The following is a 27,394-nucleotide window of genomic DNA, read 5'->3' as shown; positions in this document are numbered from 1 at the left end:
TTTCCATTCCCATTAGGCTCTTTCCCACTTCACTAAGCTTTCTCCAATGTCTACTCAAGATACGTGAATGCTCAAATAACATTTCGATTACTGGCAATATCAATTTATATACATGTAGGCATATATACTTGCTTCATGCTCCCTTCCCATCAAACCTAAGAAAAAAAGTTCATACTTCTCTCTAGTGTAAATCTACATTTCACAATCTGATGACAGTTTCTCATCCATATAATACCCAAATTCTCCATGCTCATACATAACATTCTTTACTATTAAGGCATGAAGCATATAGAATCATAGAATCACCGAGGTTGGAAAAGACCTAAAAGATCATCCAGTCCAACCATTCACCTATTACCAATAGCTCCCACTAAACCATGTCCCTCAACACAACATCCAATCATTCTTGAATCATGTTTATCCAATGCATTACTCACTTATACATATATAAGTATTCATATATAAGTATTCATATATATATTCATCTTAAATGCTAGCTGAACTCATAATTCCAAAAAAACTGCTTTTAAAGAGGTCGGGAGAAGCATTAAAAGCTTCTTATTCAAACAGAAGTAACAGCGGTAGATGGAACACCTTACCAAACAAATAGAAGTCATAAGTTAAATAAGGATTTTATCAACTTCAGATGTTCCCCACCTCTTACTTTTCAGAAGACATTTTTTCGCTGTAATTTTTTTCCAATCTTACCTTCATGAGTTCTCCTGAAAATATGACATCAGAATTTAGATTACTTCCTTAATATGAGTAGAAGCCAACATTCAATCATTACACTAAATACAGCCTAAGAATTCTAAAAAACTGAATTAATAAAAGTCTTTTTAGGACAGCCTTCAGACTACCTCTCTTCTAGCAAACCTGCCTGGAACTTTACTGGGCACTGGAGTTAAATCCCCAGTTCCCACAATTATTTGTCATCCCTAGCTTGCTTTCAGCCTGTGATGTCTGTTCATTCCCTCAGACTAACCTCAGACATAGCTTAGGCTAAGCGTGGACCTGTGCTCAGCACCATTCCCAAGAAAATGGGAAAAGGCCTGCAGACCAGCCCCAAGAAAGATTTCAGAGTATGGATGCAGGCTCTTCCACACCTTAAGTATCACAGAACCATCCTGATCCCATTCATTGATTAACACTGCGGTAACCACAGGACAAGTAACTTTTGCTTCAAGGTTTTAATCCAGGTTTCAAGGTATCACACTGACTGTGTTTAACACTTTATCTATAATCCTTGCAAATATCAGTCACACTGTCTGCTGCATTCTGAAAAAGTAAATGGTGCCTTTTGAAGGCAGGTGAAATACTGTGATGTCAGGCAACAAAGAGCCACCAAGTATATCAGCTATACAGCTGGTACTTGGAGGCAAATGCCAGACCATGCCTACAAACACGGTTCTCAGTGAGAGAAGAGCAAGACTGCACAAGGACCCACAACATGTGACTGGCAAATACTATTCTCTCCGAGACAACATGAAAGAACCATTTCAGCTGCACTGGTGGAGCAGCAGTTGAAGCAAGGCTGTCCTGAACCCAACATCTGATTTGGTGTCTAAGTCCCAAGCTCTCTGCTTGTTCTGCTTGACTGCCTGCACTACGAGGCTGCTGTACCACCTCCAGTGCTGACCTGCCCCTAAAGCAAGCAGAGGATGCAGCAAGCCGCTCTCCTGGAGTGAGCCCTGATGTTCAGCTGGAGGATAGGTTACCAGACAGTTGCTGTCTTGGCAAGATTAACTAGGTTATCCACTTTAATATTAATCTGTGAAGACACAGCTGTGCCCTCTTAACTTCCAGACGCTACAGTAAATAGATGAGGCAATAGGCTGCAAAAGAAATCAGCATCTTGAGAACATTAACAAAAGGGGAGTTTTGGACAAAAATGCATCTCTCAGAAATGAACTGTGAAGGAAATTAACGGTTCTGGTGAAATGCTGTTACTTGGGGAGTTCAGATAGACAGAAATGTGTAGCTGAAATAACAGATACCAAGAATAGCCCCAGTGATATTTGACTCAACATAAGGTCATGAAGGCAACATTTAGAGACAGGTGAGGGGAGATTCATAGATTTCAGAGTCGCTGAATTCCAATCTGACATCACAGCAAAGGGCTTTCTCATGGTTAAGGGAAGCTTTGGTCTCATAGCAAGGACAGGAAGCAGGAAGTCTGTTCCTTTGGGTGGCAAGCTGAAATTTGATTTTAAAAATAAGAAGGAAAAGATGAAGAAAAGAATTACAATTTGCTTCAATCACAGCAGATATTTAAGGTCAGTCAGTAACAAAGTCTGCATTCAAACTAGCCTATGTGAGACCATGCAAGAATATCTTAGCTCAGTTCTATGCCTAAATTTGCAGCAAAGAAACTCCTCTAGCAGATGATCCCTCCTTTAAACTAAAGCAAGCCCACATGCAGCAGTATCTGCCTGAAGGATTTAACCAGCCAATGCCGATGCTCCAGATCTGATGGGAGTACCTCCCACATCAGCATGGGACGCCAGGTCATGGCAGTCTAGGAAGAGTATTGGTGGCTGCAAGGGAAAGAGGGACACAGAAGGCATCTTCTATTCACTTCTGTCAATCTTGATCAATTCCATAAACCTTTCCCTTCAAACAGATAAGAAGCTGCAACGCAATCTCAGTTCCATACTTTGAGCAACCTATAGAAAACTGGAAATGAGCACTTGCTATGGAGGAAAAGTTGAATTCATATTAGGCAAGGAAGGAACAACACAGTGCACACAACCAGATTCAGCAGTGAGCTGCTTATCAGCCTGCACTGAAGGAAAGCCAACAATGGTATTACTGGAGACAGGTCATCTTTGATAGCTCCGAAAGGGCCCAGCACAGATACCCAGCAAGCCAGGAGATCTGAGCTGTTGACTGAACCTAGCCTGCTGGCCCCATGCCTACCCAGTCCACTGTGCTTGGAGGCTGTGGGGCCAGACTCCAGTCCCTGCCGACTTTGTTATCATGCTGGGCTCCCAGGTCCCTGCAGAGCAGCCAGCACTTGCTGCTCCCTAACAAGCTCCTCAGAGTTTCCATCCTCTTATCTGGATGACAGATTAGAAGGTATTACAAAGAAGGGAAAACATGGTTATCTTCCAAATCCTTGCTATTGTTTTTCTAAAAAGTTCTCCAACAGCCTGCTGCAGCCCAGTTCTGTTGGAATTAGTTTCCTGCCACAGGTCACAGTGGTACCCCTACTCTCAAGGGAGCAAAGGACATTATCAGTGCTTCTCACAGAGATTTCTATCTACTTGATCAGCGTAAACCTACATTGGTATTCCTGACATTCACAGCTCTATGTTTCATATGGGTGGCCAAGGTTGAATCTAACAGCAGAATTCCCTTGGCAGCAGTTCTTCGTGGAAGTTTTACCATATAATAAGAGTTTGGCATGGTATTTCATCCTAATTGAATTTTCAATATTTCATATATATTGAAAGTTGTAACAGCCCAAGAAGCAAAGAGCAGAACTGACACTTTCTTCCATGCTGTAATGCTGTAATGTGATGGAAAGTACAGTGATAGTAGCAGGGTGGCACAATCTTAGGCTACAGCAAATGAGAACAAGCCCAAATGCAGCAGCCGTGGATGCAGAAACAAAGAAAGAAAAAAACTGTCTACCTTTGGAAGGCCTCAGGTAGGCAGGAATCTCCAACAAGATATCCTCACCTTCATTGCCAACCCTCAAATGAGGCCTGGGAAGCATTGCTAGCATCTGAGCTTCCCTGGGTTGGCCCACCAGGTGCCTAGTAACTGCTTCAAGCCATGACTCAGCATTTCCGCTACACATGCCAATCCAGAACTTGCTTTCCTTAAAACAGAAAATAAAACAAAATACCCTCAACAGTATTTTCCTAGTCAAACACCCCAAAACTTTTGGCATTCCAGGCTGGAGACAGTTAAAATTACTTGGGTTCAAAGAGGCCTGAAAATTTGTTCTGATTCTCAGGCAAATGCTCAAATCAACATTATGCAAATGTACAGAGAAATGTTGATGCAGTATTCAGGTTTAGCTTGGACTTGCCTGCTTAGCAAACCAGACAAAACATTCAGGAAGCTTTTTATCTGACCCTTGGCATACAGTGGACCTTGGGCAGAGGTGAGAGCATAACCCCGAACAATTCAATCCTTCTGAGAAGAAACAGATACCTACGGGCCTTTTAAGCCAGACACTGATGCTAATTCAGATCCTTAAAGAATTTGGCGTCATTGGAAAGTTAACTTGGACTGCTGTATGGAGCATCTCAATTTTGGAAGGATTTAGCAGAAGATTGTGCTCTTTGTTTTGTGTATCATCATGTTACATCAGCCCTTACTGATAAACTCCATCCAGTTTGCACTAAGGCTTAATATCCCTCAGCCACCGTTTCTTGGTTGCAAAGGAGTTTTCTATAGAGTGGGTGGTCTGAGGGCTGGGTATCAAATTCGCATAACACACACAGAATTTCTTCAAAGTATTTTCCAAACACTAATTATTTTGCCAGCTAGTTTTATATGTGTTCATGAAATGCAATGCTCTCCTAGCTCCCCTAAGAGAGGTCTCTCTTCCTAGCAGCTCCTTAGTTTCTTCTTCTAACTGCTGCATGGAACTTACTCTACAGATCTTCCATCTCCAACACTGAGTTACTCAGGCTGGGGGCTGAAGTGACTCATTTTCAGTAATAACAATAGAACACATTATCTGGAACACACGTTAGACTGATCTTCCTGTCAAGCCTTCACATAAAAGACAGTGCCTTCATCTCAATTCTTCACATTGCCTCTAAGACTTTCATAGCTTCCTAAGTTCCTAATCAATATTCTGAGATCCAGCACAATGTATTTATTTATCTAACTGGTATTACTGTTTAGTCTACTCGTAAATTGAAAGAAAAATAAAATAAAATAAAAATCCAACGCCAAAAAGCATTTAACGTAATCTACTTTAAGAAAAATTAAAGAATTAACTACATACATTTCATAATGTATATTACATCATAACCATTCCCATAGTACCAAAAAAAACAAAAGCCTCTCACTGCAGCCATGCTGCCCTATGCACTGCACAGCAAGCAATGAGATCATGGATCAGCCTTTCAGAAGATGTGAATCAATCTTTACCAAGGTTGTATAAACTAATTTTACACTCACAGAAATTGCATCAACAGTGCTGCCTTTACAGCAAAAATTATCTCCAGAATGGAAGGCATTAAGTGATAGAACACAACTAGATACAGCCAGCCAGGAGCATACAGAAAGCCAAGCTTGCATGAGCCACACTCTTAAAACGACAAGTTGCCATGAGCCTTATCATGAGATCTGGAGACATGCTTACAAAAACAAGAATTCACTGGTAGTGAAAAATCAATTCAAACAAGTGAATGAGAAATGAGAAAACAAGTGAGAGGTGCTGCCCAGAGAAGTTGTGGAGTCTCCTTCTATGGGGATATTTAAGAACCACCTGGATACTTTCCTGTGTAACCTGCTGTAGGCAACCTGCTTTAGCAGGAGGTGGACAATGGATGATCTCCAGAGGCCCCTTCCAACCTCTCTGATTCTGTGACTGTGTAATGGGCCTGCACAGAATTGTCATGGTGCACTAAAGCTCTCAGGGCTGGGGCTATCACACTGTCCCACTAGGAGCAGGGCAGATGGGGGCAATGGGACAGCCCGAGCCAGCTCTGAGCATCTCCCTGGAGGTAGAAACAGGCTGAGGCCAGGACAGCATGTGGGTCCACAGGTGGGCCCAGCATGGCACAGCTGTGGGAAGCTGGAGACAGGCCTTACTATGGACTAGTTTGGAGATCAATTGTTTCTAATAACGAGGAAGGCACTCCTCAATTCACCTTGTTCAAGTTCTATAAACATTGTGGAAGATCAAATATGATCAGATAGCTGAGTAGCCTTAAAGCATTTAAGATTTCATTGAGTGCAACACTGATATTGAAATTCAAAAAGGCAAATATTAGTGTCTTTAAATCACTTGCATTAAGAGTAAATAAGATTTTTTAGTAGAAAGTAATATAAAGCATACAAGGTAAGTCAAGTGCAATGTTGGTCCTTCTTCACATGAGCATCATGGTGATAATCTACTTTAGTGTCAGTATGCTAGTAATATAAATGTTCAGTCCCAACAAGTAAATAGGCACATGCTACTTAATATGTCAAAATATTTCTTTAGCAAAACAGAAACACTACTCAAGCAGTGGTTGGAAAAATCAGAATAACAAAAAAAAAAAAATCATGAAGTGATTATATATATATATATAACACAAGAAAGGTTATAATGCACACGGTAGTGGATAATCAAATCCAGTGAAGCAGAATCACAGAATCATTGAGAATGGAAAGGGTCTTCAAGATCGCCCTGTCCACCATCAACCTGATCTACCAATTCCCATCACTAAACCACTTCCCTGAGTGCCATGACAGAGTCACCATCTCTGGATGTGTTTAATAGCTGTTTGGATGTGGTGCTCAGAGATGTGATTTAGCACAGAGTTAGGGTAAGAAGTGAAGACTTAGTCTTGAAGAAGACAGTTCTATGATTTTGTGATCTGTGAATCTGAGATTCCTTTCTTCACAACAGCCCTTACAGAAAAACATGCATCTTTAAGAAGAAGGAACCTCAAAGAAGAAATGGTGAAGTGTCCAAACACAGCTATCTCTAAACAGCTTGCACAGCCAGCTACCATCACTTTATTGAAAATTCCAAAAGAACTAAGACATCAGAGAGAAAGACTGCTTATAAAAACAGGCCCTATAATTTACTGCTGTTCTCCAGATTATTTTCATTATAAATGAAGAAGCTTGAGAAATTACTGATTTAGCTCATTAGTTCCACTAGGAAGTAATAGGAAAACATAACTAAAAATAAATAAATAAATCCACAACTGGCAAAGATATTCAGAATATAAAGCCAAACTGCCGTCATCTCTGGAATGATAAATCAAATTCCTCTAATTCCTTCGCCTTCTCTGAGTTAAAGACAAAAAGGTGTGTATGTATATATGCACTCATATAGTTTCATACAGAGAATGGATGTATATTCCCAAAGGCTTTGGAAAGATTTTTCTTTTCATGAAGGAACAGGCTAAAAGCAACTTAGAAACAGCATGTAATCCTTTCATAGCCTGAAAAACGACTTATGGAATAGCTAACTCTTGAATCTTGGCTGCCTTCCAGCGTGAAAAGAATGGTGTGGTTTTCCAGAAATCATGAGTGCATTCTGCATTTGGTTTGGAGAAGGAAGCAAATAAAATAAAGTTGGATATTCTCTAGTGATGCAAATGTATTCAGACAGGAGGAAGTCCAGAATTTGAAGTCTCATAAACAACCTATCAAATCTGGAAAGATTATTAGGCTATGACTAGAAATGAATATCATTTGAACAGAGAGTAAAAAAGTACTTGAAATGAAAAAACAAGCTGAGCATCCCTGAACTACTAAGGCCATCAGTGGAAAATTGCTTACTGCAGGCAAAGAGAAAAATAAAGTCATATGCCTGGAATAGTAGAACTATCTAAAAGGGAAAAATAAGAATAAAAAAAAGTGGAGTGAGTTCTTAAACACTTGTCAAAGACATTTAACATAACACAACAATGCAACAAAGAGTACCATATGCAATCATGATGCCTCACCTCCCAAAGCACATCAGTAGGAGGAGCATTAAAGTGCATGTACAGTCATTCAGTGCTTACTATGTTATGGAAGAACTTAAAAGCATAGAGAAGTTGTAGAAGCTGACATTTTTAATCACAACTAAAAGCATTTGACTACAATACAGAAAAAAAATGAAGAGGAAACCCAAAATGTTAATGAGATCCTTCTTTTCTTGTTTGCTAGCCTGACAAAACCAAATTGCAGAAAGAATCCTCTATCTCACATAGCATCTAAACCATCAGTCAACACTAAATGTCAAAGTGATTGTGATTAATACTGCAAATGTTTATTTACTGAGGAAAAAGAATGGGCAAATAAATCACCTTATAATTATTTATTGGCTGATTAATTAAGCTAATACATGGAAACAATTCTTGGGCATTTAAAATGCAGTTAAGATGAAGAAGAGCTTCTAAGGTATTGCATAATTACTCATCCTGGTTGCACACAGCAGGTGAGCTGTGTGAGATGGGAAGGGAGCATGAAACAAGTATATACGCTTCAGTAGCACATCTAAACCTCCAACAGACTATTCAGTGTTGCTCACTGAAAATGCTACATCCAGGCATCCACTTGTAGTGCCAACTTCAGAATATATTTCACACACAGAATAAAGATGATTGCCTGCTTTCTAAAGTTATTTAATGAAATCCATACATTTGGTATTAAATTGCAAATTACTGTGATGATGCACATGCTGTCAAAAGTGTAAACTTAATTCTTTAAATTCTCTTGAGTATTATGTTATTACTAAAGCTAGGGGAAAAAAAGCTTCAGTATCATAGTCAATATATCAAGACACAAACGTTTTGTTTCTCAGACACTAAAGTGATGTTTACAAATGAATTACAGATTATGAAGATTTGATGCTGCTCAGTGTTGTCTGGACTGCTGAATTGGTTCAGTGTAGTACAAAATCTGAAGGAAATGTACTCTAATTTTTGCTTTTTCATGGATAAACAATTTAAGTAGAAACACATTTAGAAGAGCTGTCCTTAAAGAACAGCCATAAGCAAGTCAAAAGCCTATGGGTGACAGAGACCAAGGCAGCAAAGGGAGCCTTGTGATCAGGGTCAACTGCAGGCCACCAGATCAGTTAGAGCCTCCCACATGAGGTTCACAACCACGTGAGGTACCTGAACTTCCACAAGTCTATGATGCATTCAGCATGGAGAAGCCTGCAAGATGACGTGATCACAGCCTTTCAGTATCTAACGGGGAGCTACAGGAAAGAAGAGGACAGACTCTTCAGCAGGGTCTGTGATGATAGGACAAGAGGAAATGGTTTCAAACTCAAAAAGGGTATAGGTTACATACAAGGAAAAAGTCTTTTACAGTGAGGGTGTTGAGGCACTGAAATAGGTTGCTTGATGATGTGGTTGATGCCCCATCCCTGGAGACTTCCAAGGCCAGGCTGGATAAGGCCCTGGGCAACCTGATCTAGCCATGGATGTCCCTCTTCAATTGCAGGGAAGTCAGACTCCTTCTGACTCTAAGGATTCTATGATTCTATATATATTTACATGAATCAACTTGATTTCATTTAATACATTTTGCAACAGAAAGAAGCAGCAAGTTAGAATTTGGGTTGTTACTCCCTGGGGTAGACCAGATCTGGCCTCACTAAGAGCATATGGATTCTATTAACAAAGGCTCTATTTTAACAAATGGAAATGGGACAACACAAAAGGATCCTGTTGAGCATGATAAAATTATAAGGTAATTTCATCAAGGGACCTAATCAACTTTGGCTTTCTTCCTGTAGTTCATCTGTGTCTGTTCTTCTCTCCTTTAAAGAGTTTCTGAGCCAAATTCCACTTCAACTCTACTGTAAATTGGAAGTCAACAAAACTTATCTGCCAAAAAAAAAATTAGCAATTGTTCTCTAAAAACTGGATAGAAGTCACAGAGCCTGAGAAAAAAAATGTTTGCTCTACAATACAAAGGAAGAATCTGTATTTTCAAAAACATACTTTTTATTTCTAAAACCAATTTCCCTTCTGAAAATTATGATGAACTTTCCTCCAGATAAAATACTGTATCAACAATCCTTGTGAAAACAGAGTTCTAATTTCATAACTAATCTGTAAAACACAACACGATTATTCAGTTTCAAGCATTAAGTAGTGACCTGAACAACATATAGTCACTAAAAGAGAAATTCAAAGGCACAAGCAGCCTTTAATAGTCATTTGGGATAGCAATGTAACTGCTATGTGTGCTTTTGAAAGCATTTTACACTGAAACCAGGAGCATGTTAGCAAAAATACCTTGTTCCCAGAAGTTATGGACACCTGCACAACAGCAGCTTCTCTCAAGAGAATTGCTTGAGACATTTCCTAATTTCTAGGACATAATGTAAATCCTTTTTCTCTAGATTAAAAATTTATCTAAAGGAGAGGTAATTTAAAACATTAAATATTGATAAACATTGACAGCTAAGTTCTCAGCTTCTGCCAAATTTAACAGAAGTTTTGTTCAAGCAAAAACCACAGTATCACAAGTGCCATTCTGCTCTTAAAAAGAAAACAAAAAACCTCTTCTGCAAGAACTGCTCAGGATGAATTACCATTATTATTATTGCTGTAAAATGCCTATCCAAATTACCACACACATTTTCTTCTTCTACTGTGCCTAAGAGACCTTGTCACATGAGGAGTGCTGTGGCTGTAACTTGACCAGGCAGAACAGAAGTCTGCAAACAGGAGGTAGGGGTACTCTTTTAAGTACCCTATAAAAGACTTTCAGGGACTTTGCTGTTCATTTACATTCTCAGCAGCATCTTGTCTGCAATGTCACTTCAAAAGATGTACAAACAATCAGACTTTTACCCATTTCATGACCTAAAACATATTTGCTTCTCTCTTAATACCACTGTAAAAGAGCCCAACTAATTTTAGATCCAAGCGGTGTTAAGTATCATAGCTGTCAGATAGCTGGATACCCGAATCTCAGTCCAAAGTAACTTCGTTTTCCAACACTATTAAACTATTAACCCTGCTTAATTGCTGATCTGTATTTATATGCATTGTAGAATACATTAATTAAATACTGTAATTTCATGCATTAGCTATGAAGCTGAACTATAAAAACATACTGAAGAACCAATTGAGTTCAGGAGGGCCATGTGGCTATAATCAACAGCAGATTTTGGCCTATGCTACTGAAAAGCCCATCAGAGGCCTAATCCTCCTTGTCTTACAGAAATAGTTACACTAATTGTGTAATTGCAATGCGCAGAATTTAACCCTCAACATATTTCCTTAGAACCTTTGTCAGATTTCTTTGCAACTATCGACAGTTTAACTGCACTTAAAATGCACATAAAAAGAAAAAACACTGATCAATTATATTCCACTAAAAAAAATAAAAATATAAAAAATAAAAACATATGTAAGCATAATAAAATTAAATCAGGAAACAGGCTAATTTAATGCATCTAAGGCTAAATTCTAGTGTCCTGAAGGATTACTGAGCAAGAGTACACCCCAATAATCCTCGGCCCCAGACATGGGAGAGGCCTCTGCAGGTGGATGGCTGAGGCCAGTGCTCCCAGAAAAGCACTGGAGCCTGCCTACACAGATAACTTCTAAGTCCTGCCCTGAACATGCCTTCAGGATCAGACTCAGGGACTGAAGTGTCTTTATGAGTATTGTTTCACCTGTTTGAAAGCGGGGCTGACTGCAAGCATTCAGTACATGAATATTTTCACCCACCATAGAAAAATCAAGGCTTTGTTAAGTTGAACAGCTTTAATTATGTTTTACAGGAAACATTCTAGGCATGCAGCAATAAGCTGCATTCATATTTGACATTTACAAGTCTTTATTCTTTTAAGCCTGAACTTTTAAAATACTTGCGCTTAACTTTAGGCATGTGAATAAGCCCATTTTTTATTCTACACAGTACTTAATTCTAAGCCCGTGTTGTAGATCTAGCAAAATGGCGGAGTAAATTCTCTGAATTATGCATGCTTTAAACAGCATGGGAAAAAAAAAGAAGGAATATATGATCTGATTTTCCATGCAAAAGTTGCTAAAGATAAGCAAACTAGATCATGATAAATAATGAAATCCCCCTCACCCAAAAAGCTCTGTAGCCTTTTTGAACAATGATGTCTGAAATTGATTTTTCTCTTGATTTTTCCATGCTTCGCCAACTCCTGGATTAGGCCATAAAAAGGCCATAATGAATATTCTTGTGATTGCTGCTTACAATTTTGCTGACTGTGGGAATTGGGAAGTACCAAAAAAGCAATTTAACAGACCTTCATTTGACCTCTGCCCTAATTCACCTCTCAAAGATATTTGACTTGATACAAAATCCCACCTCCCTCAGTCACCCAAGCAAGTATCTTTTAAAGCCAAGGCGACAGAACCACAGATCATGCACACCATCCAACCCAGCTTCAGAAACCATCCTGAGACTTTCACACAGACAAAGCCTCACTGAATTGGCTGGCATTCAGGTTCTCAGTATTTGATTCCAACAAAACTAAGATTTCCTCAACCGATTTCAAGCAAACCACTCGCACAACTCAAATCAGCAAGATCTGGTTCATATTTAGAATGAGGCACACTTGAAATAATCCCATCCCCGAGCAGTACAAACCAAAATGGCAACAAGGCTTTTTGCTTAAAGGAAAGGCACAAGTTGTAAATTTTTCATGTGGCCCAAGGAGTCCATTAATTTTGCCTGACTTCACAACACAAACGTCATTACTTTTCCATCCTTAATTGAACACACTTTCTGTCAGCTCAAATACTTCATATTCCAAGGGAGGCTGACTTGCTGTAGACAATATTCATGGAAAGAAAGCCACAGTGTCACCATGCCGAAAACCTGGGTGCTGACAAAGGACTGAGTGATGCACAGCCAGGTAATCTACATGCACCTGCACTGAGTAGCAAATGAACGATCCTATTTCTCTGAATACCAAAGTGATCAGTTCCAGGGCTTGAAGGTAACAGCACCTGAGGAGAGGTGAGGGATTAACACCAGAGATGGAAATTCCTTACACAGCCTGCAAAACTGACACTTATATGCCACCGGGTTTTGTTACACCAAAGAAATAAGAAGAATTAAATCAAAGTCAGTTACCCATAAGTATTTCTTTCTGAATGCAAAACCCAAAGCCCTGAAGCAGAAGCGCTGACTCAGAGCCCAGAACAAGATTTTTGGATGTTGTCATTAAGGCTCCTGAGTTCAGAATATAAATGAGAAGTTACAGAAAATCACTGATTTCAGAGTCAGGTCTAAGTCTGACACTGAACACATGCAGGAAATTCCAAATTCCTAAAACACTGAAGCAGCTTCGTTTTCAGCACCTGCTCTGAGCAAAGTTATCCCTTTCTGAAGTCACTCTAATGGCCATGGATGATAAGCATTCAGATAGTAATTCAAAAAACAATACCCAAACAATTTGAGGATTGCTTTACTTGAATCTACCCTCAGTAGAGCACTGCAACACACAAACGACATTGCCTTGAACCCTACTCAGGCAACCAAACACAACAGATGGACCACTAGCTCTTGTCCAACACCGACTTGTTTCTCAGAAAACAAAGCTGTTCAAGATGCTTCTGCTGGAAACACAGAATGACATTTCTTTAGTCAAAAGAGAAATGCTATAACTGAAGCAGAACAGAACAAAGTTGAAACCCAGCCTGGCTTTTGCTCTGCACAGCCCCAGACCTGCCCCTTCTGCAGCAAGCTGGCACCATTCTAAAGAAGCAGAGGCCATGCACCCAATCCAAAGAAAACATTTATGTGGCACCTTTCCTCTCATCAACAACAATGCAGGCCAATTGTATGTAGATGGATAAGGAGCTAGAAGATATGGTTTAGTGATTTTCTGTAGGTATGGCAAAGGGAGGACAGATGGACTATAGATGCTCTTGTAGGTCCTTTCCAACCTTGTGATTCTATGATTCACAAATTCACAGCACTTAAAGGTCTGTGTGGACCAGAAAGCCTCATATATTTTCAACTTCTAGAATCTATGCAGTTTTAAGAACATTGTTAAATAACTGTAATCTCCTTCATAGTTCTCTCTATGAAATTGCCCTTTGCCAGAAAAAACAACCTTGTTGTCATCATTAGGCGTTTCTGTTTCAATAATGATGTTAAAGGGAGGAAACTTTGTTACACAACTGTTCAAAGTTTTGCAAGAAAAAAAAAAAGAGGGCTGCTGCAACTGGAATTTAAATATTTGCTACAGAAAAAAAGGGGGGAAAAATAGAGGACTCATATAATGTAAGTCTTGATTTATCACTTAAGATCTATGCCAGACTAAATCCAATGAATGCACTGCACGTACCGACATCTTCAGATCTTTAACACCCAAGTCGTGTCAGAATGCAACAACACACAACTACCCCATCTGGTAGAGATGGTCATCCAATATTTCTAAACTCAAATGTATCCAAATGCTACTGGACATTTTCTTATTATGAAGTCAGAAGAAACAACGTATCAGTAAGGCTGCAGCTAACAATAATTCCATTATTTTTAGTTCCCAGGCAATGGTGATTTTTAAAGTTCATTTACAACCTCCCAGAGGAATCCAATGCAGTTTTAGATAAAGCTGAACTTCCAGATATATTTGCATTATTTCTCATCTTCCTGTTCAATCACAAACAAGATATGAAATGCATTAAATATTTCTGGCAAAATACGCTGGAAGCTTCAATGCCCCTATTGCAATAAAGGCTTTGCCTATGTCAGTAGCACCTATAGAAATTTATAGCAGCAACTTGTGCCCTTAAGTAGCTTGACTGGATATGATTTCTGAATCCTGTAAGATAACATGACATTTTTTCCTCTATCCATTAAAATACTTCAGAAATACTGCCATTGAAACAAGCGAAGCAAGAAGAAAAACATGATGGCCAGCAATAGAACTGACCAGGAGTCAGAAAACAGCGTTTTCTCCCATGGCAAACAGCTCCTCTGTGCTATCTCAGATTTAGCCAACAGTTGCCTAATTATTTACTGTCACAGCCACAGACGTGGTCAGCAGGCAGAGTGTGGAGACACACACATACTCTGCTTTCCACAGCTGAAGCAACAAAGTCATTGACTCTGCACAGCCTTCCAGCCCTGCAGCCCATTCTGGTCAATGAAAAAGACGAGGAGCAAAATCTGAATTTTCTACCTTCTAACAGGAGTGTGATTATTTTTTTCCCCCAAATCCAAAGGCCCGGATGTCTTGATGATGCAGCATCACATGACCCCAGGCCTTCCAAGGCAGGCGGTGAATCCTGCACAGCTGACTCTGCTAGTTACAGCACTCAACAGCTGGGGCACACATAGTTTGGCACCCTGATAACGCCCGAAATGAACACAAGAGCCTTCTGCTCTTGTGGAGAGGAAATAAATTCCTAAAAAAAGAAACGTTAGCATTAGCGCTGATGATTGAAGCTCACCTTAAAACCAAGGCAACATGTTTTGCATTTGGTTCAGAAAAAACAATAAAGGCAGTGTTTACAGAACTGAGAAATGTGGAGAAATGGCACTCCCTCTTCAAAGCATATATTGTAGCAATTCCTTTCTGATTAGATCAGCTCCCATAGCAAGTCATCAGCACAACAATCACTGCAGTGAAGTCATACCACTGGGACTCCGATGGGAAATCACGAGCAGCTTGGAAACACGTTTTGGAAAATAATGCTTTCTCCAGGTTTCCAATATATCATAATTAAAACAAGTCTGAATCTTCACCTTTGCTCCCAATGGCTGAATAAAGTACTCCTCAAACAGCAAAGCACAGCATGCCGGTATACTCAATGTGACACTAAAAATTAAGGCAGCAGAAATTGGATCCTCCTAAGCAATTGCAGGACTCAGCTATCACTGTGAGCTACATGTCAATGGGCACCACGCAGCCCCCGCAACACAATCAATTCAAACGCTGCCAGAGTTTATTTCTTATTAAAAATGTGAATTAGTTTTAGGAGTTTATTTTAATGAAAATCCATTTGCCCACCAACACTGACAAACCAAATATCTCAGTCCTCATGCAGTTAAACTCTCTGAAATAAGGAAATTAAGCCTGTGGTCTCTCCCAGACCTGTAAAACAAACTGGTGGGAGAACAAACCTCACTAAACCTGAGCTGAACCACAAATTTACAGTAATGTGAAGCAGAATAGAGGTATTTTAAATTAGAATCAGGACAGGAGAATAGCTTCCCCCAGTGTTGTTCAGCTGTTTTTTTGTTTGTTTGTTTACAGAATGAACAGCCCACCCGCTTTAAACATTTGCAAACATTAATTCAGCTACATACAAATTAATTGATGACCAAAAAAAAATGAAACTGAGCATAAAGTAAAGGTGTCCCTTTGAAGATGATCTATTCCAAGCCAGAACTGTTCCTCATCTAAAATGCATTAATGCATTTCAGTATCAAAGTGGTGCACATGCTCCTTAGCTGCACTGACACAATGGGCAACAGACACAAAGGAGTCATTAGCCAATGCTGTTAATGACACATGAAATGCAAGTGGCACAGGTACCCAGCGTGCTCAGGCTGCCAGGTTCCATTTCACAGCAGCCATCCAGAGCGTTTCTTATTTTTCAAGACTTTGCCAAAACCAACCAGGATTAAAGAAAATCCGCTATCAGGATCATCAAATCAAGCTGCCTTACATCATGCCACTCCCTTTCCCATCAGCGGGATCCATTTAACCAAAACCTTCACAACTGAATGCAAACATAGGGCTGAAAAGCCACAACTTTTCACAATAAGCATTTCAGATATAAAACGGAACCAATCTTTTTCCCAAATATCACTGAATTACTCAGCACAGCAAATGCCAGCATGTGCTGTGACACCGTAACAACTATTTCTGGGACCGGGATCTGATCGGAGCTGTTCGCTCTAAACGTTTGCACTTAAATTAAGCTCAGACCTGTAACACTTGCACATTTTGTAGGGGCCAATGCTCTGAACAGAGCTTTCAAAACACATCTCCCAAACGATATCTTCTATTCCAATTAGTTTCAAAAAGCCGCGTAATTTACACACCTAATGAGCAACATTTAGTTGCATGAACCTTCGTCACGTTAAGTGCCTCTTATTTTCCCGTATTTTCCCTGCATTCAATGACAAAACTCAGGTGCTACGTCCCCCTTTGCCTGGCTACAAAAACAAGATTAAAAAGACGATGGAAAATCAGCAGAAGCAGGTAGCTAAATGGACAGGAGATGCTGCCAGCGGTTCATAGGGAAAGGCGGTGGGGGGGACGAATAAAAAAGAAAAGCCACCAGCACTAGTCGTCGCCTTTCCCCCCGCATCAGCAGAGCGCGTTGCGGACTCCCCGCGGCCCCTCTGCCCGCTCCCTCCCGGGGGGGCACCCCGCACCATCAGCCCTGCACCTGCTGGGCTGCCCTACCTTTGTATCTCTCCAACACATCCTCGTAGGCTTGCAGGTATTCCTGCTCCTCGCTATAGAAGTACGCGCCGGGGGAGAGGTAGCCAGCCATGGCTGGGGGCTGCTAGCGCTGCCCACCGCCCCGCTCGGCTCCCGAAGGCGAGCAGCCTCGGGAACGGCCGGGAAGCGAAAAAAAACAATATTAAAGGGGCGAAAAAAAAAGACTGCCAGCGGGAGGGAGGAGGCGGCAGAAGAGGACGCTGCCGGCCCGGCCGAGGAAACGCCCATGCTCCGGTTTCAGCAGCCGCCCCTCGCGGCGCGCAGGGGGCGGCCCCAGCCCGGCTACCTCCCGCCCGGCTCCGGCCCTCCGCTTCGGGGCGAGCCTCGAGCGCCGCCGCCGGCGCTTCCCTGCGCTCCCCTGCCTTCCTCTGCCGCCACCGGAGATCCGGGCGGCGCCCCGGCCCACGGGGGGGCCCAGTGAGCAGGGAAGGAAGGAAGAGCCGGAGTCCCCCGGGAGCGCCGAACCCGCCGCATCCCTCCCGGCGCCCGTTCACGTACACGGCTGCTCCCGAACCCCCCCGCCTGCCTCCCCACGGCCCGGGGGCTGCGGCCGCCCCGCCCGCCGTGCGCCGTGGTAACGCCGCAGCCCTCGCGCGGCCCCTGCTGCTTCGCATCAAAGTTTAATGCGCGCACCTGCCCGCAGCCCGGCCGCAGCGCTTAGTCACCGCGCTCGGGAGGGCATCGCGCGGAGCTCCCCGCCGCCCCTTACCGGCGATGCGCAGCACGGCCCGCTCGGCCGGGTCCAGCACGGAACCGCCGTGGATTTTCCGCTTGGAGCGTTCGTGCTTGGGCAGGTTCCAGGGCAGCGTGTCCCCCGGCGCCGGCGACCCCGTGCCCGACTTCTGGCTGAGGTCTTCCTCCTCGGAGAGATCGGCGGAGGACGACATGGAGCAGCGGTAGGACGCGGTGCCGGAGCTCTGCACGGGGAGACACAGACACACGGGGCCGTCGGTGCGCGGGAGGACGCGCGGGGGGTCCCCGGCCCGGACGCGTGGCGTGGGAAAACATCCCTGAGGCGTGGGGTGGGGGGGACGCAAAAACCGGGGCCGGGGGAGAGGAACGCCGCTCACCATCGCCTCGGAGACACCGTCGGGGGATCCTCCGAACCCGGAGGCGGCCTTCGGGGGCCTCGCTGAGCGGGATGGATGCCCGCGGCTCCGAGCCCTCCGCCCGCTGCTCCCACAATGAAGCCGGCGGTGACAACAAACCCTCCCGCTGCCAACCGCCGGCGTTTGGCTCCCCCGCCCGGGCGAGGGGCAGAGCTGCCGGCGCCGGTCCGAGAACGCGGCAGGAAAACGCCCGCCCGCCCCCGCAGGGCCGCCCGCATCGCACGGCCCCGACCCCGGGCGGGGGGTCCCACGGGGAGGCCGAGGTGAGCATCGCCCGCACCGCGCTGAAGGCGGCAGATTTCCCCGGGAGTCCGTTTGGAGATGTAAATAAGAGCGAATGCAGTGTGGGGAGAGAGGCTGCTGCCATCCTTGCTGTCCTTTCTGAAGGGTGAGGAAGGGAGTGGAGATGTCGGAATGATGAGGTGAGGATGAGGATACAGCGCACCCACACGGGTCAACAGGGCAGGAGGGGGGGCTGCTGGGGCCTCTGCTCTGTGCCCTCTCTCTGCAGGGATGCGATGCCTGCAGGGGACGGGTGACAGCGACATCTTCGATTTGGGATTCAAGATGGGCGCTACCGTGTTTGCCTTTTGATTACGCAGCCAGATGTGGGCCTGGGCACGGTATTCGGATTGTAGGGGCTACACCAGCCTCAGCTGGGACAGGCACACACATTTGGGCACTTGGCAGCCCTCATCCAGCTCCTGGCTGCTGGATACCAAAAGAGCCTATGTTTTAGGCCTGCCTGGGAGCCCTCTTATTTAGGATGTGCCTTGAAATCCATGTGGCTCTGCTTACAGAAGAAATCTGTGCTGTGAATGAGTTCTGATAAAATTCCTTTCTGCTGTCTGAAGTTCTCTTATTGGCTCTCATAAAATAGGCAAATGATTCAGAAAAACAATGTGATGCATGATGTGCTACACACAGAACTGCCAATAACATAAACGATCTGCTCAGTAAGGTTCAGTAAGCATGATGCAGAACAGGAGAATAGGGTTCCTGTGGCCTGTCCACAGCTCCCCATTGTGCTGTTCCCTGCAATCCAGCATCCTACTTTGGGCCTGTGCCTTCCATCAGTGCTCAGTAATGCTCTGTGGTTTTGGATCTCATGAGCCCATGAGGGTGGAGGCAGATTTTGCCTTTCAGCATCTTCACCTTCTTCCTTCCTCGATTGTAACAGGAAGACTGGAAGTGATACTTTGTTGTTATTTACATAGGAATGGGAATATACAAAGTAGAATGGCAGTTGTTATTGAACCTTTGATGAAAGAGATTTCAACCCTACGTTTACCTCTCAAAGTGCAGTATAATTTCTATCCAGAAAGTTTCTCTTTCCTCAAAGGAACCCTTGGTAGCCATTGTCACTGATTAAAGAACTCCTTTCATAGCTGCTCTTACACTCAGAAACAAAAAGCACTGTCTAGTGACCATTCCCTATGTAACACTGAATGGGCCGTGCCCTCTATGGAGAGAACCATTCTAAGAACAAGGATGCTGCCCCTCTGACCACAGCACTGGGAGGTGAGCTCTGTGATGAGACCCAGCTCCCACGTTTTTGAGGAATTACATGAAACAGGCAGAAATAGAATAGCCTTTGGCATCTGTGTGTATTCCCATTAGCCACATGCTTTTAAGTTGTTTTCCTTCATGCACACACTAACAAAGCTCATGAACCAAACCTACTTTGGTTTATTAACTCTTCAGGAATCACGTTATGCTCATTGTCAGTAAAAAGATGGATACTTGGAGAGGAAGACTCACAGTGAAGAAGTTATGCCAATGCCAGCTCCCTTATTAGTTACAGTCCGCTTTGTTCCTCAGCATTATTTCTGAGAACCATCCAACACCAAAGTGTTTTTAAGAATTGGGGCTTTGCTGATCCAAAAAAATGCTTGTAATTAAATTGAACAACTGCTTGGTTGCGCTTGAGCAAATGAACAGCTTTGATAGAAAGTCTCAAATAAGCATTTCATGATTAGAGCAGCTTAGTAACCAATTTTGGGGCGGGAGTGGAGGGGGAGAGGTGGATAATAGAACATTTGTAATATCAAAAAGGTTCCTGGCTGATCAGGACAGAATGTGAAGAAACAAACTGGTTATACTGGGTTGAAAATTAAAAATATGGAAGGCACCTCTATTGTTACATTGCTGTAAGCAAGTGAAAATGATACCTGTTGTACATAATTCACTCAAACCTGGATCACGGCCCTCCTTCCCTGCCTGTGCTGAGACACAGCAAAGGTCAGGGCTGAGCCCTCGGAGCAGGAAGGCCCCAGCCCTGATGCTGCCATGGCTTACTTTGTGCCTCCCCCACACTGTGCATTCCTCCTGCTCGTTAGGCTGAGGACTCATCCGTCGCCTCTGATGTTGGGCACGGCTGCGGGGAGCTGTTGGATTTGCATGGTATATATGCCTACAGAAGCCTGTTGGTCGTACATAAGCAAACCTAGGCTCTGTTCTGCCTGCGTTAGGGCATAAGTGCTGACGCACGGCTTCCCTGGCAGTGCCGCAGGGGGGTGCAAAGCGCCCGCAGCCCGCATCGCTCCCGGCAGCTACAGCATCCCGGAGAGCAGCACGCATCATTGCCGGTACCCGCGCCGTGCCCTGCCGACAGTGACACAGCAGCCGTCTGAGTCAGGGTGGCTGCTGCACTGTAACTGCTATAGCAGGTTTCCAGTAAAGGGGGGGAGCTTCAAAGCAGTAAAAGTACACTTCTTGTAAGTGGGGCATGGCAAAGGATCAAGCCACGATTCTCTTTTTGAGGGGAGAAAGGAGGATTTTTTGTGGTAAGGAAGGCCCTACAGATGATAGGTGGAAAAAATGAAAAGGCTGTAGCCAGCAAATGGTGTAAGCTGACACACGGCATCACGCCTCCATCACATCAGGCACACCCAAACAAGATCTGATATCTCCTGGACACTGCTGGGTTTTGCACCATCATTCCTCAAGGGGAAAGATGAGCAGAGACTCGCTTTGAACATCATGGAATCATAGAATCACTCAGGTTGGAAAAGACCTTAAAGATCATTGAGTCCAACCACAACCTAACCATACTGCCCTAACTAACAACCCTCTGCTAAACGATGTCCATGAGCACCACATCCAAATGTTTTTTAAACATATCCAGAGATGGTGACTCAACCACCTCCCTGGGGAGCCTATTCCAGTGCTTAGCAACCTTTTCTGTAAAGTTTTTCCTGATATCTAACATAAACTTACCCTGGCGCAACTTGAGGCCATTTCCCCTCATCTTGTCACCTGTCACCAGTGAGAAGAGACCAACCCTGCTCTCGCTGTAAGCACCTTTCAGATACTGGAAGAGAGCAATAATGTCTCCCCTCAGCCTTCTTTTCCCAGACTAAACAGCCCCATTCCTTCACTCTCTCCTCACATGGCTGATTTTCCAAGCCCTTCACAAGCCTCGTTGCCCTCCTCTGGACCTGCTTCAGCACCTCCATGTTCTTTCTGTACTGAGGTGCCCAAAACTGAACACAGTACTCAAGTTGAGACCTCACCAATGCCATGTACAGAGGCAGGATGACTTTCCTAGTCCTGCTCACCACACCATCCCTGATACAAGCTGGGATGCCATTGGCCTTCTTGGCCACCTGGGCACACTGCTGGCTCATATTCAGTTGAACATCAGCAGGCTTTGAACTGCCTGCCATGCAATTCAGGCAGCAGGAACAGCTGGGAGGCTGAGACCAAATGATTATCACATTGTAAAGTTACCCTTCTTTATGATACTGGGGTTTGTGCTGTGCAACTGAATCCTAATACAGAAGAATCTTCTCTTTGAAAAGAAATTCCATTGCAGTGGGCCCTTTCACTTTTGGGAAGTAGAAAAAGAAGATCACCTCATGCTTCTGACTGAGATTAAACCCTCAGTTTAGATTTGAGTTCCTAATGTTTCATTCATACTAAACTCTTTCAGAGCTTATGGAATACATTTTCTTTTGTGGTGTTCATTGTAGACAATGAATAAACATGAGCAGATATAAAACATTGAATGGTGGTTTACTGAATGTGTTTCAACAAAGTTCCTTCTAATTATTAAAAATAATTTAGAGCATCAGTTGAATTTAATATGCTGTTTTCATCCTGGATTGAATGATATCAAGGTGGATCAAATTTTATAGTAAAATAACTTGATACATTTAAGACAAAAATCTAGGACAACTGGGTGTTCCCATTAGTAAAATCTTTACCCCTTTAACCTGATTAAATTGTAATGCAATGCAGAATGCAAAACACCCAATGTATCCAATCAGGCTGTGTGAGTCCCTCGGGTCCTCAAATTGTCAGAAACCATCAAAATTCAAAGCAGATGCAGGAATAAAAGTGCAAATAAGGGCAATGTAAAAGCAACTCTGCTAAGTTAAAAAATAATAAAAAAAGAGTGAAAGAAAGGAAGGAAGAAGGAGGAGCAAGGAAGGGAAAAAAATCCACCAATGGAGACTCGGCTCTATTAAATGAGTATTTCTTCCTCTGGTTCTGTGCCAGTCATTTAAGAGCACATCCATATTTGCAAATGCCTTCTTTAACAGGATGTGCAAATGTAAGGGCAGAGTTTCTGGCTTTTCATATAATGTTATAAAGCAGAAAACTAGAAAGTAAATAATTTAAATATGAAGCTTCTAAGCATCAAGGGTCTACTTCTATGTTAAACATCTCAGTGAACAGTTCTCATGAAGACTGATTATTACTTTGTAAGGACAGTTTACATTGTCCTTATATTGTCTGTCTTTCTAATGGCAGGAGAAGAGAGAAATAAGCATTCATTGTTTATTCCTGGATGAAACATAAAACAACGCAGCATCCGTACCACTTCTCATGTCAGACACCTACTGGTCTGAAGTGATACCATCTTCTGTAACTTAAAATCAATTAGCGAATATTACACTACAGAAAGTTTTTGTTTCATTTACTTCAGGTACTTGTGATCATTTTCAGGAGCAAGAAGTTGAAAGATGGTCTACATTTGCAATTCCCTGTTAACTATGAGACGAGCTGGGGGATCACATACTGCCCAGAAAATTTCCACAGGTCTCAGCCATTTCTACAAATGGCAATGGGACAAGAGAAAAACAAGGCTGAATAATTCCCTGGAGTTTATAGTACATTGCAGTGCAAGGAACACCTGCTTGTAACTTTTCTTTCTTTTTCAAAGGAATAGGTTGGAAAGAAGGGCGCACTTTATTCTGTGCAAGTAAGACCTAGACGTAAGCAGAGCCAAATACATTCAGGCTGAAGTAGCCACATTGTGCCAAAGCCACCAGTTCTCCCAATACACTGCTTAGTAAAACTGTTCCAATGGAGGTGTGATTGTTTCTGAACATAACCTGAAAATGAATAATATTACATCAGTGCAACAGCCCCGCTGTGTTTCATATTTAATCCATTCCTCTATTTCTCATCCATTTCTCTTTTCAGTTCTCCAATATGAATTGCAGGACATAAACCTGAAATAATGTACCTACACTGATAGAAGCAGACAAAGTCACTGAGGATTTCTTAGAAGGGAAAATAATAATTTCAGCTCGGAGCATCTGGGAAGCTACAGTACACAGAGTGTTTTAATTCAGCTTTATACTAAACCTATCAACAAGTGTTATTTCCACGATCTTTAAAAATCAGTGTTTCATAGATACTACTGTGAGAAGTACCAAAAATATCACAATTTCATGGCCTCAAAATTCGCAATCTTGCATGAATTACTTATTGTGGAAGAAATGACTGCTTTATACAGCTGCTGCAAAAACTTTCCATTAACTAAACATTTTTAATTAATTTTAAGTTACAGTTAAGTTAAGATCCCCTTCATCTGCCAGACAGAATAGAGAATAATGCGATGGACAGACATAAGGTTTGAGGAGGACACAGATACTTTTATCTGCTTGTTGAGACCATGAGGCAAAAGTGCAACAGAGGAAGAATGCAGAATAAGAAACCATCTGGTTTTAGACACTTCTCTCAGCCTTCTAAACTTCTCACTGTAGTTTTATATATGTTGTTTTAATAAAAAATTACTCAATCAGAAAATCTGTATCAGAGTGTGAAAGCACTCTGGACTAAGAACTGAAAGCAATATGGTAACTTAATAACTATCAGTACTATAGCGTTAGGTAATTGTAAGAACTAAGGTAAGTTAGTAATTTTGTAACACTATGGTACTGATAGTAATTAAGTTACCAAATTGCTTTCAGTACTAAAATCCGTTTTTGGTTCCCTTATGTTTGGTTGAAAATATTCCCTGCACAAGCTTGAGTTTTCCTGAAAGCGCTGAGACAAAGGCTGACTCAGAAGCCTGAGAGCAAGATGGATGAAAATACCCCGTACTTCTCTGTCAACACTAAGAATTAAAAACAAAATAAAACTGAGAGGACTCTGGGCTTTGGAACAGCTATTTTAAATCAAGCTCTACACAGAGCTTTTATCTTCTTGCTTAAAAGTTTGTCAACATTTGCCAGCGATAAGTCTTTGAAATATAAATATCGTGTGCTATCCCTGGCACCACTGAGTATAAAGTAGATCTTTTGAAAGCGTGGTTTTGATCTCACTGCACTGACTAAAGAGCTGCTGCAGAACCTACTGTTCTCTTGATCAGAAGTATTTTTCCTCTACTGACACCTGAAATTCACACTTGGTCCTTAGTTTTTGAGATAGCAACGTTCATTTGCTTAAATGCTCCTCTTGCTTCCCTGTAGCAACAGCCTGCATCATATTGCCTCTCAGCACTTATTGGTTTTGCTGAGTTAGTCAACTTCTTTTAAACTCTTATCTGCTCATTCCTATCATCTGGCAGCCATTCTCTACAAATTTAAATAGTTTTATTTATTCCTAGAGCTTAGGTGATTACCGGTGTGATTTCACTGGATTTTTTTCAAACAAGGCCACGTTTGAAATTACAGCAGAAACCTCTGTAGGTTGGCTCTCACAAACCAAAGACTCCCAGGACACCTACAGCTGCCAGGCCACTGCCCCACCACCACAGACTGACCACACAAATCCAATCCTCGCAGCTCTTACCTCCCATCTGAGGACACCTATCATCCTTGCTGAGGAGCTGAACAGGATACTTCCAACAAGGAGATATGTAGACAAAGCTGATCTCTCTGCCTAATAGTCACTTGGCATAGTTGCAGGCTGATGGCAAGGTGGGCAAGAAGCATGAAGAGCAAGGGCATGCAGGCACCAGATCTGATGGGCAGGAGGCTGTTACTTATATGCTCCTGGTGATTGCTCAGCTTTGCTTAGCCAGGAAGAGGAAAAAGCCATATGATCTGAATGCAATGAGGACAAACACCGGAACCAGCATACAGGAGGAAAGGGCAGGAGAAATACAGTGGGACTGACAGCCTGAGGGACAAACACTGAGACTGGCCAAGTCCAGAAATAGAGTCTAGGGGCTGGAGCTGAAGAGTGTTTAAGGGCTCAACAGCCTGCATAAAGACTAAAGGAGAAACAGAGCTGCAGGACAACAGCTGAGACAAGTGACTGTGCTGGAAAGAGTGGACCAGGAGAGAACCAAGGATCTAATGAGCTGATGTAAAACTGATAGTCCCTCAGCAAAAGGCTCTGAATGAGGTTACCTGATGAACAAGGCAGGCAGAAACTGAGGAGTCAGTCTCCAAGAAGAAAGACAAAGGAGCCAAGGAAGGTAACAAGGGGGCCTCAGGGAGACACAAATCAAAGAGCTGGTTAAACAAGTACCTCTGAGCACTACAGTGGCTGAGTCTGGGGCTGGCTCCAAAGGTACTGAGACATGGGAATGATGCAAGAACTGACAGAATGAGAGAAGAAGGGCTACGGTCAGCAGAGGAGCAGGCGGTGGGAAGTATGGCTGAGCAGGCAGCAGAGAAGAGTCAGTGGTGGGATGGATGCAGGTCAGGAACAAGCTGGAAGGGATGGGGCAGAAAAAGTAAAGGTTGGGAAGAATGCACACAAAAAAGCACATTCCCCTGGGAAGACTGTAGGAAACTGTAGGGAGCTCCACCAAGAGCACGTATCTGAGAATTCCTCTAGAAAATTAACTCTTCCTCTGTATTATTGATTCACATGGAGGAATACAGATACTGCCAGTCTCTAAGTTTCAGTAGCAGAAATTTCTGTGGCATAATTCAAGTGACTAAACCTGCTGATGAGCCACACAGCAGCGCTTCTTTTTAAGTTAACTTTTTTCAACAGTGGGATCTTTAACACCGAGTTCCTGCTGAAGCACTGTTCTTAAGGTTGCAAAGTCCAGCAGTAAAATGTTACTAAATCCCTCAGCATGCAACATTACTTCAGCCTTTTTGTTTCCATGTCATATGCAGTCATAACAATCCAGTCATGTGCTATTACATGCACAGTCTCTAGCGCCTGTTTAGTGCAAGTGATGAGTGATATTTGCTCCATGAACAGTTGCTTAATATTTGGTTTTACCATACTCTGTTCAGTGGGCAGACCCAGAACTTTTTTCATTCTACTGAAATACTGATCTGAAGAAAAAATTACTTTTTAGACAGTTTTGTGATGCTTTTCACTACAGTAATATCTGACTGCGGTTATCTTTTGCATTACACAGGGGACAAACTGAAACCAAGTCAAGTTTGATACCTGGGGTCAAACTAGGGTTATTAGAATTATGCATTGGTAATACTCAGAGCCTGGACACGTGGAGTTCTGTGGTGGGTGGCTAACTACATGCTGTAAGTCAGGCATTTAGAAAATGGAGGATATAAAGTGTTTTAAGCCAGTTGATTGACAAGTTCACGGTGACCCTGTGCCCATTGCTTTTCAAGACAGCACTTACTGCTTTGTACTGAAATAAAAGGTCCTTTCTCCTCTTGCAATCTCTTGTTTTATTCATTTACACACTCTACAACTTCTGCAGTAAGACTCCCACACATAAGAGTCATCTCAAGAGCTCCTCCATCCTACAATGGATGTACAGAGTACAGCCTGGAGTAAAGAGAATGCCAGCATACGTTTACATTCTATATGGCAATGTAGATGCAAAGTCAACTGAAGTAAAGCTGCACGTGTAACATCAATTCCAGCATTTCCTAACATTTGAATACCTGTCTTTGTCAGTCTGTTCTTTTAACATAATACCCAGGTGCAATGTTATATATAAATACTAATGGATAATGGAGTCCCCTGCTATATAAAGATGTACTGTTATGTGCTACAGTAGGATGTTATACAATACAAT

At 42.7% G+C, this 27,394-nt stretch overlaps 1 protein-coding gene across 34 annotated transcripts in view; it reads right to left on the bottom strand.

Annotated features, from left to right (window-relative positions):
* DST (dystonin) overlaps positions 1–27,394 on the bottom strand; it is a 283,686-nt gene that overhangs the window by 233,728 nt on the left and 22,564 nt on the right. For 26 of the 34 annotated variants that reach the window (XM_015859196.2, XM_015859169.2, XM_032443498.1 and 23 more), the window contains exon 4: positions 17,799–18,006. In XM_015859196.2, coding sequence (XP_015714682.1) covers positions 17,799–18,006 — 208 coding nt within the window. Of the gene's footprint in view, positions 1–17,050; positions 17,326–17,798; positions 18,007–18,159; positions 20,199–27,394 lie in introns of those variants that run through there. The other 8 variants (XM_032443505.1, XM_032443506.1, XM_032443503.1 and 5 more) reach the window with 7 other exon arrangements.

Source organism: Coturnix japonica, chromosome 3 (genome assembly GCF_001577835.2).
Source record: "Coturnix japonica isolate 7356 chromosome 3, Coturnix japonica 2.1, whole genome shotgun sequence".
In the NCBI taxonomy this organism is placed as follows: domain Eukaryota; kingdom Metazoa; phylum Chordata; class Aves; order Galliformes; family Phasianidae; genus Coturnix; species Coturnix japonica.
This window is presented reverse-complemented; position numbering and strand designations above follow the sequence as displayed.